This window comes from Mytilus trossulus, chromosome 10 (assembly GCF_036588685.1).
Source record: "Mytilus trossulus isolate FHL-02 chromosome 10, PNRI_Mtr1.1.1.hap1, whole genome shotgun sequence".
NCBI lineage: Eukaryota > Metazoa > Mollusca > Bivalvia > Mytilida > Mytilidae > Mytilus > Mytilus trossulus.
In genome coordinates this window covers 59840822-59853619 of record NC_086382.1, presented here as the reverse complement: position 1 = coordinate 59853619, position 12798 = coordinate 59840822, and the positions used below count along the sequence as shown (strand labels likewise).

Genomic DNA, 12798 nt, shown 5'->3' with positions numbered 1-12798 from the left:
AGCTGTATTTTGCCAATTATTTAGGAACTTTAGGTTCCTAAATGCTCTTCAACTTCTTCCTTTATTTTGTCTTTTTAACTTTTATGATTCAAGCGTCACTGATGAGTCTTTTGTGGACAAAATGCGAGTTTGGCGTAAGTACAGAATTGTATCCATGGTATCTGTAAATGATGCGTTTCTTGTTTCAAAACTGTTACGTTCATTCATATGTGTTGGTTTTAGTGTGACGTCCATTTTCACTAAACTTGAACACATTTTGTTTAGGGGCAAGCTGAAGCCCGCCCGTCGCTGTATTGAAGACCCTTTTGTGGTCTTCGGTTGTTTTCTGTCCTTTGGTCGAGTTTTTGTCTCTGTGACACATTCCTCATTTCCATGCTGTTCTTTATTGTCTTTGTACAGATAAAATATGACAGAGTCTGATTGGTTATAATAAATATAGTAGGTACTTCTTTCTACCTAGAAAATTATATCTTCCTTCGCCAGATGCCAGGCAGAAATTAATCTAATTCACAAACGATCTTGTATGGTATACTTAAAATATATTATGTTTATATATTTAAGTTTGACATGATTAAATTAAAATGTTTCTTCATAAACTATACAAACCACCAAATATACAAACTTTACATTAGGGACTTTCCGTTTTAAATTTTATGCGGAGTTCAGTATTTATTTGATTTTACTTTTAAATACAATATTTTAGTTCGTATCCCAAATGAACAAAAGTGCAGACACACTGCAACTGTCATTATGCAGATAATGCAGATCTTCGCATTTTTGCCCATGTTTGATCTTTTAACAAGACGCATATCATACAGCATGTACAATATGTAAATTACAAATAAGTGCTGATTCGGTATACATTACCGCATTCTAGAGCATCTTATAAATCTTGTATGACCCATATTATATATTGTACATATTTCAACCTATATATTAACAAGGTAACACGGCTAGTAAAATATGTTAACTCTGTAAAGTTATGAAAGATCACTTGATTTTTACTTTATTTAGTTGTTTCTGTATTTGTACATTGCATTTACAGACAAGAATTGAAAAATTAGCAAAAAAGTAAACCGACCTTATTTAACGTGTTAAAAACAAAATCTGCCTAGCATGGATGTCAAAAGAATAGTGGATTTTACTGTTAACTTGTAGATTGCTTGTTTTTTTTGTGACAATATTCAAAACGATTAGTAATAGACATGGATATAAATCCGTGTCATAGGCTGTGTATTTATTTAAAATTGGTTCAGTGTTTCAATTTAGATTCTCTCAATGTGAAATTATTCTTACAAATACTGAACTCGATACATCATAATGATAACATACAAAAATACTAACATAAAAACAGAAACTTAATCCTAAACATGAACAGTGCTCTTCAACTTCGTACTTTATTTGGCATTTTTAACTTTTTTTCATTCGAGCGTCACTGATGAGTCTTTTGTAGACGAAACGCGCATCTGGCGTATATACTAAATTTAGTCCTGGTATCTATGGTGAGTTTATTTAGCTCTACAAATTGCAAATGTTGCATTGCTCATGAAGTAAGCTAAAACTCTATGGTAAGTCACAAATCCGTCATTGTGACTCGTTAAAAAAAGAGTATTTTTAGTAGTTATTGTAGTAGGACAGATATCCGGACAAAAGCTTTATGTAGGGAAATCTTTTGAGAAATTGGTTATCTTCATTTTGCAGAAATCTTTATTAAGTTGGTTATTTGAAAGCAGCATTTCCTACAAAAAAAAATAAGAGACTGAAGCCCTAGATTTATTCTAACATAACGAAAGGGATAATATATAGGATGAAGTTATCATGTAATCTACATAATAGTCATAAATGCGTATCGATTTTGCTGTTATTTAGAATTTCTTGTTTTACGTTCGCATGGAATGCTCACAGCAAACATTTTAATAGGCGAATAACAAGTTGTCACTTTTAATTTTTTGGATTAATGATTTCTTTGTCCATGTGTAACATACGTTCTGTTGTTAGTCATCACTCTTTTTTACAATAGTATCTGTTGAAATTGTGGGTTTTCATTTGTATTGCCTTGTTATTTAAATAGCTGTATATAGAAGAAAAACCAAGATATGACTTACATCAAAGTAGGTGAACACATGACAAAATTAATCTACATATGTTGCTATAATTGCCGGTCTATTTAAAATGCAAATCTCACAAGAAGCATTTTGTCAGATATTTTTTTAGCCGGAGCATCCAAGTTCACCTCTGGTTTTTGAAGGGGTTCGTGTTTCTCAGTTTTTAGTTTTCTATGTTTGGGTTTTGTACTACTGTCTGGTTCTTTGTTTTTCATGTTAAGCCATGCGTTTTTAGTTTATTTTCGACTTATTATGAGTTTAAGTCGTCCTCTTGTATCTTTTAGCCTTTCTATTAGTTATTTTCTCCTTTGTTTTATTTTCGTTAAATCATTTCTTTTGGACAAAATACCTTAATGTATCCAACTTATGACTGTAAAAAAAGACGACATTTTACTCATACTTAGTTGTGTTTACCATCATAAGGTTTGCCTCTTGCTAAGCGAGTAGGTTTTAGTTTAATTCTTCCGAAAGAAATTCCAGATGACTAGCACCAACAGTTTTATTAGGAAACAATGTACTGAGTATGTGTTATATGTTTATCTTTGAATTTTCACACTTAATCAAGTGATTATATAAACTACTGAAAGTTTACAAAAGGCTAATTTTGAAAATCTGCTTTAAAAAAAATCATCAAAGACACCAGGGGCCTGTTTATCGAAGCTCTCTTATGATTAGGACGTGTCCTAAGACCAACTTAAGACACCTCTTAGTCCTAAATGGGTTTATCAAGCACGTCGCTACTTTGGAAAATCCTAGGAATTGTCCTAACTTTAGGATACCAATTTAGGTGTCTTAAGATGGTCTTAGGATGATCCTTACTTTAGGATACATTCGAAGTTCGTCTTTTGTTCATTTTCATTATTTTTAAAGCAGTAGTAAAAATAGTTGGAATTCTCCGTAATGATATGAATAATGCACGATATTTGCATTTGCACTGTTAAAGAATGAAAATGTGACACTTCGAATTCAACTCACTAAAAAACATGTTGTGATTTTTACGTATTATATATCTTCTTTACAGTTAGTTTGTTTTGGTTTTTTTAATTTTTGTGCCATGTTTTGTTTCATACAGTTTAAATGTACAATTATTTTACAAAAAATCTTTATAACCTTTAATTTAAAAATACATATTAGTTATTAGATTCTAATTAACCGTATTTGAAATAAAAATATTGATAAAATATGATATCATAATTGTTTTTTTTTTATATTCGGTTTGTATTTTGTTTTCCTCTTATACTTATGACATCAGTTAGGACGTCCTAGGTAATATATTTCTAAGATAGCTTCGATGTGCATGCGGAGACGTGTCGTAAGTCGGTCATAACTTTATCCTAACTTCTGTCCTAAGAAATTCTTAGGACCGATCTTGGGACATTTTCGATAAACAGGCCCCAGGCTTGTAATTTTGTCCAACACACGCCCGTTTTGGTTTTTAAAAGACTAACCAGTGACGCACGAATCAAAAAATTAAAACGATCACACAAAGTATGAAAGTGAACATCAGTGAGGACCAACTACATTGTTATAAAAATTGAATAGGTCTTTTTAGTGATTAAGATTATAACACACTGTTGACTGCTGTACCACAATTTTTGACTTTATCTATTATGTCTGTTTGTGTTGTTCACACATCGTTGTCACTATTTAAATTGTATGCGACTATCATACAAGTGAGAGGTTTAGCTAACTGTAAAACCAGGTTCTATCCACCGCTTTCTACATTAATAAATGCATGTACAAAGTCAGGAATATGCAATTGTTATCCATTCGATTGATGTGTTTGAGCTTTTGGTTTTGCCATTTGAATACTCCTGTGAGTTCAGTTTTTGTGGGTTTTTTTAGTAAGTCTATCAAAATGCACAAGAAAGCAGTTTGATTCGTACAACAAATGCAACTTGATCACGATAAATAGAAATTATTAAGGTGTTATTTTCGTTTTTAATTTTTACGCTATCTTTATATAGGTAATAAATCTGTTTACATATCCTTTACTGGTATCATGTTACAAAATACAGTATTATTAATCAATACAAAATCATATTTCTGTCAACATTATTAAAAAAAAAGGCCTTGATTATAAACTTGGACTATTGCGATAAAAAGAAATATGTATTAAAATTTTAAAAGGAGTGAGGAGGTTTTTTTTCTTACATGCCTTATTTTTGTTGATCATTCGGTTTTTTTATTGGGAAATAAATTGCAAATATACAGATCCACTACACTTTGTGATGAACTTAATTAAAAAATGGGCTATGAACATCTTTTTTTTAATTTGGTGCCCGAGCTAAGCCATTACAAAGGGTGTTGATTTGAGTGAAATGTATTCAACGATGATACAATAGCCTGTAGACACTGAAAACTAAGACGGCAGAAACTGCTGTCAGTATGGATGTATCGATTACAATTTTCTCTTAGAAGATGAAATAATAAACCTCCGAGTCTTTCGTCCACTAAAAATCGATCAGTGATGACACGAATATAAGCATAATTGATGTTGCTGGGTGGTGGTTATTATAAATCTATAATCTCGAATGTAAAATGGAGAATATATGACATAAATCTAGCAAGATAACAGTAAAAAAAATGTGTTTTGTTGTTCATGAACAACACAGTGAGTTATAGTCGAAAAAATGATTAAACAATAAGGCAAGGAATAGTTGCATCCATTATTACATATTATAACCATTCTGTTAATTTATTTGCAAAAAAACACCTTATAATAGATAATTTGTATTTCATTGTATATCTTAAATTCTTTTAACAGTTACAACAAGAATTTTTCTTATTTTATTGAAAATATTTATTAAGATCAATCTTGAAAAGTTTTTTTCTTGTAATTGGAAGAAACATTATCAATAAACATGATAAACTACGCTTTGAACAGTAAGCTGTATACTAAACGTTTTGAAAAATAAGAAGTTTCTATAGTGAAATTTAACTAAAGCTTTATATGTTATCCTCCATAAGATCAAACAAATATCATATTCCAAACAGACAGGCATCCACAGTAATCTATGAATCACAATTATGATTTTCTTTTACCAGAAACACAAATGCTGATCGAAAGACCATTTAACTATTCTTGTCCTCCTGTTTGTTGTCATAAATGGAATTCGTTATCGTCAAATTTTGAAAAGAATTGCTAGTATCGTTAATGTACATTATACACGGTTTATGTGACGCGAGGTTTGCCTAGCCACAAAACCATATTAAACCTACAATTTATTCTTAAAGTGTTCTGGACCAAGTCAGGAAAATAGCAGTTGATATCTTATAGTTCGTTTCTATGTGTGTTGCACTATCGTTTGTCTTGGTTGCACTCTAGTGCCTCTCCTTCTTGTAAAAATATAAGAGCCCCAAGAATTTGTAATTGAGATTGTTATGATTAATTGTGGAACTATACCTCATTGTATCAAATGTGCAAAAACTTAAGTTAAATAGATGCTTCCTATCGTAAATTTCTGCTATTCGTCATCACTTTTGTTTGATTTTAATGGACTTTAATGGCAGCATTTGTTCATCAAATATATTTTCTGAAAGGATTGTCCATACACTTATCATGCAAAGTGATTTTATAATTTACAGGCTGTTTTTTTTCTATAACGATCCTACTTTTACCAGTTTTGTTTTACGTAGTAGCTCAACTTTTCGTGTTATTGCGTTAATGGTTGCTTTATTGTTTATAAAATCCATAATCAGAATACCATGTCTAGACTTTATTATAAGTGACCATGTGAGGAATATAGGTAACATAATTAGATTTTTTTCTGTAATATTAAATTGATATTTTCATATAAACGTGTGAGAAAAAAGAATTGTTTGCAAGTAATAAGTCTTCTTGATATATAAAATAATGACTTTTTTTAAATTTCAGAGTGTAATTCATAAGGCCGGATTTAGAAGTTTGGATGATGGCGAAGAAGTGGAATTCGAAGCTAAACCATCTGGTCTTGGTGTGGAAGCTACTTTTGTCGCCGGACCAGGCGGATCGGAGTGTAAAGGAAGTTCACGACGACCCCTTTCACGAAAGAAATTTAAGAAAATAAGGTGTGTAACAATATATGAATAAACATTGTAAGGAACATGGACGTGTTTTTAATTTTTGTTGACAATTTAACAAGGAAAGACAACGACGATCTGTAATGTTTATAGACTGATAGGAAAAAGCAGAAATATCGCTTTCAAATACAAACTTTTTCCATTCAAGTTTTTTACTTAAACTTAAACCATCAAAACTAAATTTCAAAATCTTTTTTTCAAATTATGGCATACACATATATAATTAATTAGCTACTTTTGTGTACGTCAATAGCAAAATTTGTGTAAACACATATAAAGACGAAATACAACACAAATGTTTGTAATTTTGGAAGAAACAAAACCCCGTTTTAATCCTTCATTTTTCTACACGCATATATTTCTGTTCCAAGTAAGGAATGTGACAGTTGTTTTCTTTGTTTGTGATTGTGATTTTGCCATTTTCGTTTTGAATAGTTCTTGTTGTTGGGTAAAGAAAACACATTATATAAAAAATACAGAAAAAATCATTTAAAAAGAAAGTCCATTCAAACTGACAAAATTAAACGCTATCAATCAACAAAATATGTAAAAAAAAGAAAAAAAACAACATTGACACGATTTTTTAAAGTTCCAACTTAAACCATTATGATATTAATATTATGTTTAACAGAATTTTACAACTAAAACTCTAACGGTTAACAACATATATATTGTGTCGTATCTTTGACTTATTAATTTCTTTTGAATTAGGTGCTACAATTGTGGAGATTTTGGCAATCACATAGCTTCTAAATGTCCTCATGGGCCTTTACCGAAAAGGTGTCACAGCTGCAAATCAACAGAACATCTCATAGCAGATTGTCCTTTGAGAGATCCATCATTACCGGTACCACACAATGGCGACGGAAATGGGAACGGAAATGGACTTAGTCCGTGAAATAATTTTTGAATCTCTCCACTCGTTATTAACTTTATTGTTGCAATGTATATTCTATTGAAACGGGTTTTTTTAATCTCAAATTATGCGAGTGCTAAAAATCAAAATGAATTGAAATATAATTTTTAAAGCATTGAATTGTCTTAATAATTGTCGTGACTTGTTGATATTATTAACTAATGACAACCAACCTACCTCATGAATGTATTTAGATGTTATAGTTAATTGTATAATAGTATAGTAGTTTGGTTGTTTCGTATATATAGACTGTAGTTTTACGGGGAATGAACAAATATTTTTACCACCAAAGAGTTGGTGTTTTAATTTTACAAATATTAAGATGTAGAATTTGTTTTTGTCGTATACAGGTTTTATTATAGATCTGTTCTTGTGATCTGTTTTAAGTTTTTATCAGTTTAGTTTAATCGTTCAGTTTGCTTCGTACAAATACACGATGTCATTTATTTTGGTACTATTTAATGTATTTCCTGTGTACCTATTCCCACACACATATAGTGTACTATTTTTTGGTTTAGATTTGTTTGGTATTGTATTGAGTTGTGTCAAAATATGGAGTGAATATAAGCAGAAATTACACAATGTTGTTTTTTTTAAACAAGGAGAAACACTTCACAAAATATTGCAGAAATGGATTTGTTCCTTCATAGCATTCATAAAGAGTTGTTATAAATAAGTGTTTTAGTATCCTACACGTTTTCGTACAATTTTTATAAAATAAAAGGATAATAACATGTATTAGTGTTATTGGATTTAATTATTTTTTATAAGGTTCGTATACCTTTTACCCTTATGTAGAAATTAATCTAAGTTTCTATTTAAAGGAAGGAATGCAAATCCGCCAATTACCGATATTTAAAATATAAAAAAGCAAGTTTTTCATAAAATATAATTGCCTATGATTGATGCAATTTAAATAATAGGTATTAATAGAAAGACACACAATGCATATTGTTCTCTGATATTAGACAAAAGTCCGATTTTTTTAAGATTGTTATGAAGAAACAAAATCAATATTCAAAAGGCGAGAAACTATGAAGGGAATAACATTTTAGTAGAAGAAAAACAGTATTTTACTAAATGGCAGCTTGAAGGGGAAACGAAATCTAATGAGGAGATGGAATTATCATTTATTACTACTTTAGGTGAATACATCTTTTAAATTTTATTTATATAACAAAATATTGTTACTGAAAAATATACAAAATAATTCTGGTGCTGAGATACTTGTCATGGGGAAAATGACAAGTGTAAAAACAAAAAAATAAATCAAATATTTTACGTTTGTGATAAGTGTGTATTTTCATGACAAAAATGTCAAATCATTGAAAATTAAAATGGGGTTGTCAAGGCAACATTTTAATCATATGTATTTTATTTGATATCTACTTTAAACAATATTTTAAATGGGAAAAAAAAATTCTTTATATTATTTAATACAAAATTAGGGGCGTTCAATATGAGGATACAACGAAAAAAGAAATATTCTTTCCTTATATTTTTGGAGTTTTGTAGTTAAATAATAAAATTTCGTAAATACTAGCATATAACTTGAATTATTTCAATATGAAATGTTTTATGTTTTAAGCCTAAAAAGTAAAAAAACGTGTTTCACTGGATTTAAATTTTGCCTTTGCACGTAGACATTTTAATAAATATGGCGGGTATTTATATTCATTTTCATTGTCATTCAAAATGCACTGTTAAGAATGGGCGAGTTAAGTTAGTCATCAAGGAGATTTATCAAACAATTCAAAATCAATTATTTTATGTACTTAGGGTATTGTGTTTTGTATAGTTTTTGTATGTGCTTTAATATTTCAATATTTTTATCAATAAAAACCAAATGCACAGGAGTTATTGTTTACACTGATCAACCTGAACACATATATATGTCTTATAGGGCTTTATTATTTTTTTATACATATTAGATCAAACCGTACAATTGTGAGTTAAAAGAGAAGTAAAAGAAAGATGTTTTCATAAAGTATTGACGACCTCATTCATTCTGCTGTTAATTCAAACCAAATGTGTTTTTTATAACTGATCACAATTATTACGATAACAAGAAGGGTGAACAGTCGTTAAATTGTGAATCATTTTGTTTTGAATATGGAATTTCTGTAATTGCTTCTTGTTTTGATATAGGAATCCACATTTTTATAACGACATCTTAAAAAACAGACTTTAACTATAAGAGAGTATATATTTGTTCATATCACTTCTTAATGTGTTATATTTAAGACGGACAAAAATATTCAATTTTGAAAATTATGCATGTTAGGTAAACCAACAACGTTGTCAAATGTGTTCTAGATTTAAGTGCTAAAAAATTTTTAAAAAAAAATGGTCTCGTATGTATCCATTCCAAAGTTACTTTTTTTGTAATAAACCTATATAATCAAATTATTTTCCTAATGCATTTAAATCATTCAAACGTTATTGATAAGAGCACAAATCAAAGAAAATGCCAAAACGTTATTGAATCTATTTTAATACTGAACACTGTAGCATTTCTGCAGTGAAAAGTTTAAAAACAAAATCTTCCTGATTTTAATGTCAAATATAAAATAAAAAAGCTCATTTTATGGGTTTGTTGTTTAAATTTGGCATAAAATTGCACGAAATAAGCTGTATTATATATCCTTTTTGTAATGAAGTACTCATAAAAAATGTAGTTTTGAACACGACGAAGATAACATTGGGACATTTAAATGTACATAGACAGAATAAATAATATTATGAACCTTTCCAGTATCAATTAACGTATTTGAAAATAGCTGAACATACAAATACATTTTTATTATTTTTAATCAGTTACAGTTTTTGTTCTTTTCTCAGGGAAATTGTGTGTACGTGTATTTACATTGGACGTGTTGTATTAACATTGTGCATGTATTAGCATTGTACGTGTATTTACATTGTACATTTACATTTACATTGTACTTGTTTTTACATTGTACGTGTAAACATTGACATCAGTTTTCCACTTATTTGTTATGTTTTGTTTACCGTTATACAAATGTTTCAGTATTGAAACCATGTTCATTTTTTATTTGTTTTGCATTTTTTGTAAATTTAAAGGATTTTGCGGCATTATTGCAGATAATTGTAAATAAATGCTTAGTATTTTGTTCAGAAAAGGAGATATTATTTCTTTTCTTATATGTAGCCATTTGTTTTACATTTATTTGTTCTTGATACAAAACTAAACTTCATCTAAGGGGCAGCAATCCATGTAATAAGAATAATGAAATTCTACATTGGAAGATTTAAATCAGAATAGTTTCATGTTTTTATTTATTTGATCTCTTCGGGAATTGATTTTCATATTTTCGTTTAAAGTATTAAGACAGCTATATTGATCTAAATATAATTACAAGTTAACCAATCTATTTATTGAGCGCAATTCCAAAGAATGTATATTAAGATCAAAACATTTTACCAAAATATATTTAGAACAATTCCAAAGCTTTGATGTTTGTTGTAGAAAAATATTTTAATAAACTTGCATATGTACAGATGTTCTTATTATATAAATATTACAACCAATTACTGTTCAAAGTGGCACTCATTTCGATATCTTATTTTGGAGAAATTAGTTGAAAAAGACATACATACTTATAAGCTTTGATAACTTCACACCATTTTCTTTCTGTAAATTGGTATCTATTTGCCAAATTTCCATAGTTTAAAATGTATCTGGGGTGAAAAACGTTTTAAGTTCAGTTGAAGTTTCTTGTTTTTTCCAACAGTCATAACATAATAAAGAGGAGCGAAAGATACTAGAGGGACATTCAAACGCATAGGTCGAAAATAAAATGACAACGCCACAAGCATCATCACTTCTTCAGTAAATGGTCACCCTTATGAGTTATGTCGATCATAAAGTGATGATTGGCTCCCAAATTAAATGAGCAGTGATGTATTTTCCTGTATGCTTCAGGTTCTATACCAGATCATAATACAAAATTGTGTAAAATTACACGAATTAATACATGGAGACGAATGGTATATAAGTCAATGTCACAGAAACACTTCAGCAAATTTAATAGAATTATAGATGAAAATACTTCAAATTATTCCTTTAAACATTATTAAAGAGTATGTTATTGTCTATTAATGCTAGCCAAACATACCATTAACAAGAAGTCAATCGTGCATCTGCCTTAAATCATGTAGAAAAGTCAGCAATAGAGTAGAATATCAGGATCGTGAGTATCCATACAAATTGACTGAAAAAATAAATAGGTAGATCCATGTAAAACAGTATGTATTCTCACCTTTGTCTTTAAAAACATGTACAGAAAAGTAAAACCACATCAAAATCAAAAACGAAAGGACAACAGTATCATATTCCTGACTTGGTACAGGCATTTTCGTATGAAGAAAATGGTTGATTAAACCTGATTTTATAGCTAGTTGAAATCGCTCACTTGTATGACATCAACACAATTATTTGTACACTATAATTTAAAATGTACTGCTCCTCGGTGGGTCTTGATTGACAAATAAAAATTGTTGTTGTTGTTGTATGACGTCGTATGAAATTCTATTATATTGACAACAATGTATGAACAAAACAAACCGTCATGATAGATAACAATTTCAAAAATAGGGGTACAGTATTCACTATTGGGTTATTATCTAAATCATTAAAAAAAAAGATATATAAACAAACATTTACCATGACACAATAACACAATGACGGGGTGTATAAGTACATAGCCATGTCACATGGAAGAAATAACACAAAAGACACACAGAAAAAGCACATTAGCAAAAACGAAAGACAAGAATATATGAATTATAATAGAACAATGACGGGATAAATAAGTACAGTGCCACGTCATATGTAACCAAGAAACAGAAAAAAGCCATACAGAAAAAGCATATTAGCTAAAATGAATAGACTAGAATACAAAAATTATAATAGAACAATAACACAATGGCGTAATGTATAAGTCAAATGGATACCACACAAAGAACAGACAAAACATTAGAAACTAGCTCCCTGATGAAACCGTGCTAAAACATATGGCGGTACTGGGAAGGTATTCGCATAGCAAACAAAAATGTGTTTGTCGAAAAGTTGGATAAAAAATGGGGAAGACTCGAAATCTATAAGTCAGAAAAAATGTCTTGTAAAGGCATTTTATGATATATGTGTTTTAGGGGTTAACAACATTACCACAGTTCTAGTTGTAGAGATATTTCAACAATTCATTTCGGATTCCAATTGGAACATAAACTAATGCATTAGAAAGGTAGTATCTTACAGTTCTGAAAAACTATGGTTCCTGTTGGAAATAATATCAGGTTTTTGGTATATTTAACCATTTACGATATGAACAAATAAGTGGATTGATCCAAAAGGTAAAAGACTATGGCTTATACTTTAAATCTCTTGACTCATTATAAATAAGAGCGGATCATTATCACCAGGGACAAACCCTTAATAGGTTCAATGACAGGAACAAATGTTTGTGGTATTGATGCCTTTGATGGCGAATTGATAGTCTAAAGAGTATCACAAGCCCAATAGCCAGTACTTTGGTACTGGTATGAAAAATCGGAGTTTGTGCTATTTAAATTTGCTGTTAAAAAATTATGGAAATTATTTGATATAAAGGAATGTGTCTGCTCAAGCAAAGCTCTGATTCCCTGAAGGGATTTGACTAAACTGTTTGGTTCTTTGTGTTTATAGCTCTTTGT

General features: G+C 29.7%; 1 protein-coding gene across 4 annotated transcripts in view; it reads left to right on the top strand.

Annotated features, from left to right (window-relative positions):
* LOC134688294 (protein lin-28 homolog) overlaps positions 1–10604 on the top strand; it is a 50111-nt gene extending 39507 nt beyond the window's left edge. For all 4 annotated transcript variants that reach the window (XM_063548857.1, XM_063548859.1, XM_063548856.1 and 1 more), the window contains exons 3-4: positions 5983–6155; positions 6879–10604. In XM_063548857.1, coding sequence (XP_063404927.1) covers positions 5983–6155; positions 6879–7065 — 360 coding nt within the window. In that variant the 3' untranslated portion in view covers positions 7066–10604. The remainder of the gene's footprint in view (positions 1–5982; positions 6156–6878) is intronic.
* Positions 10605–12798: the final 2194 nt, after the last annotated feature.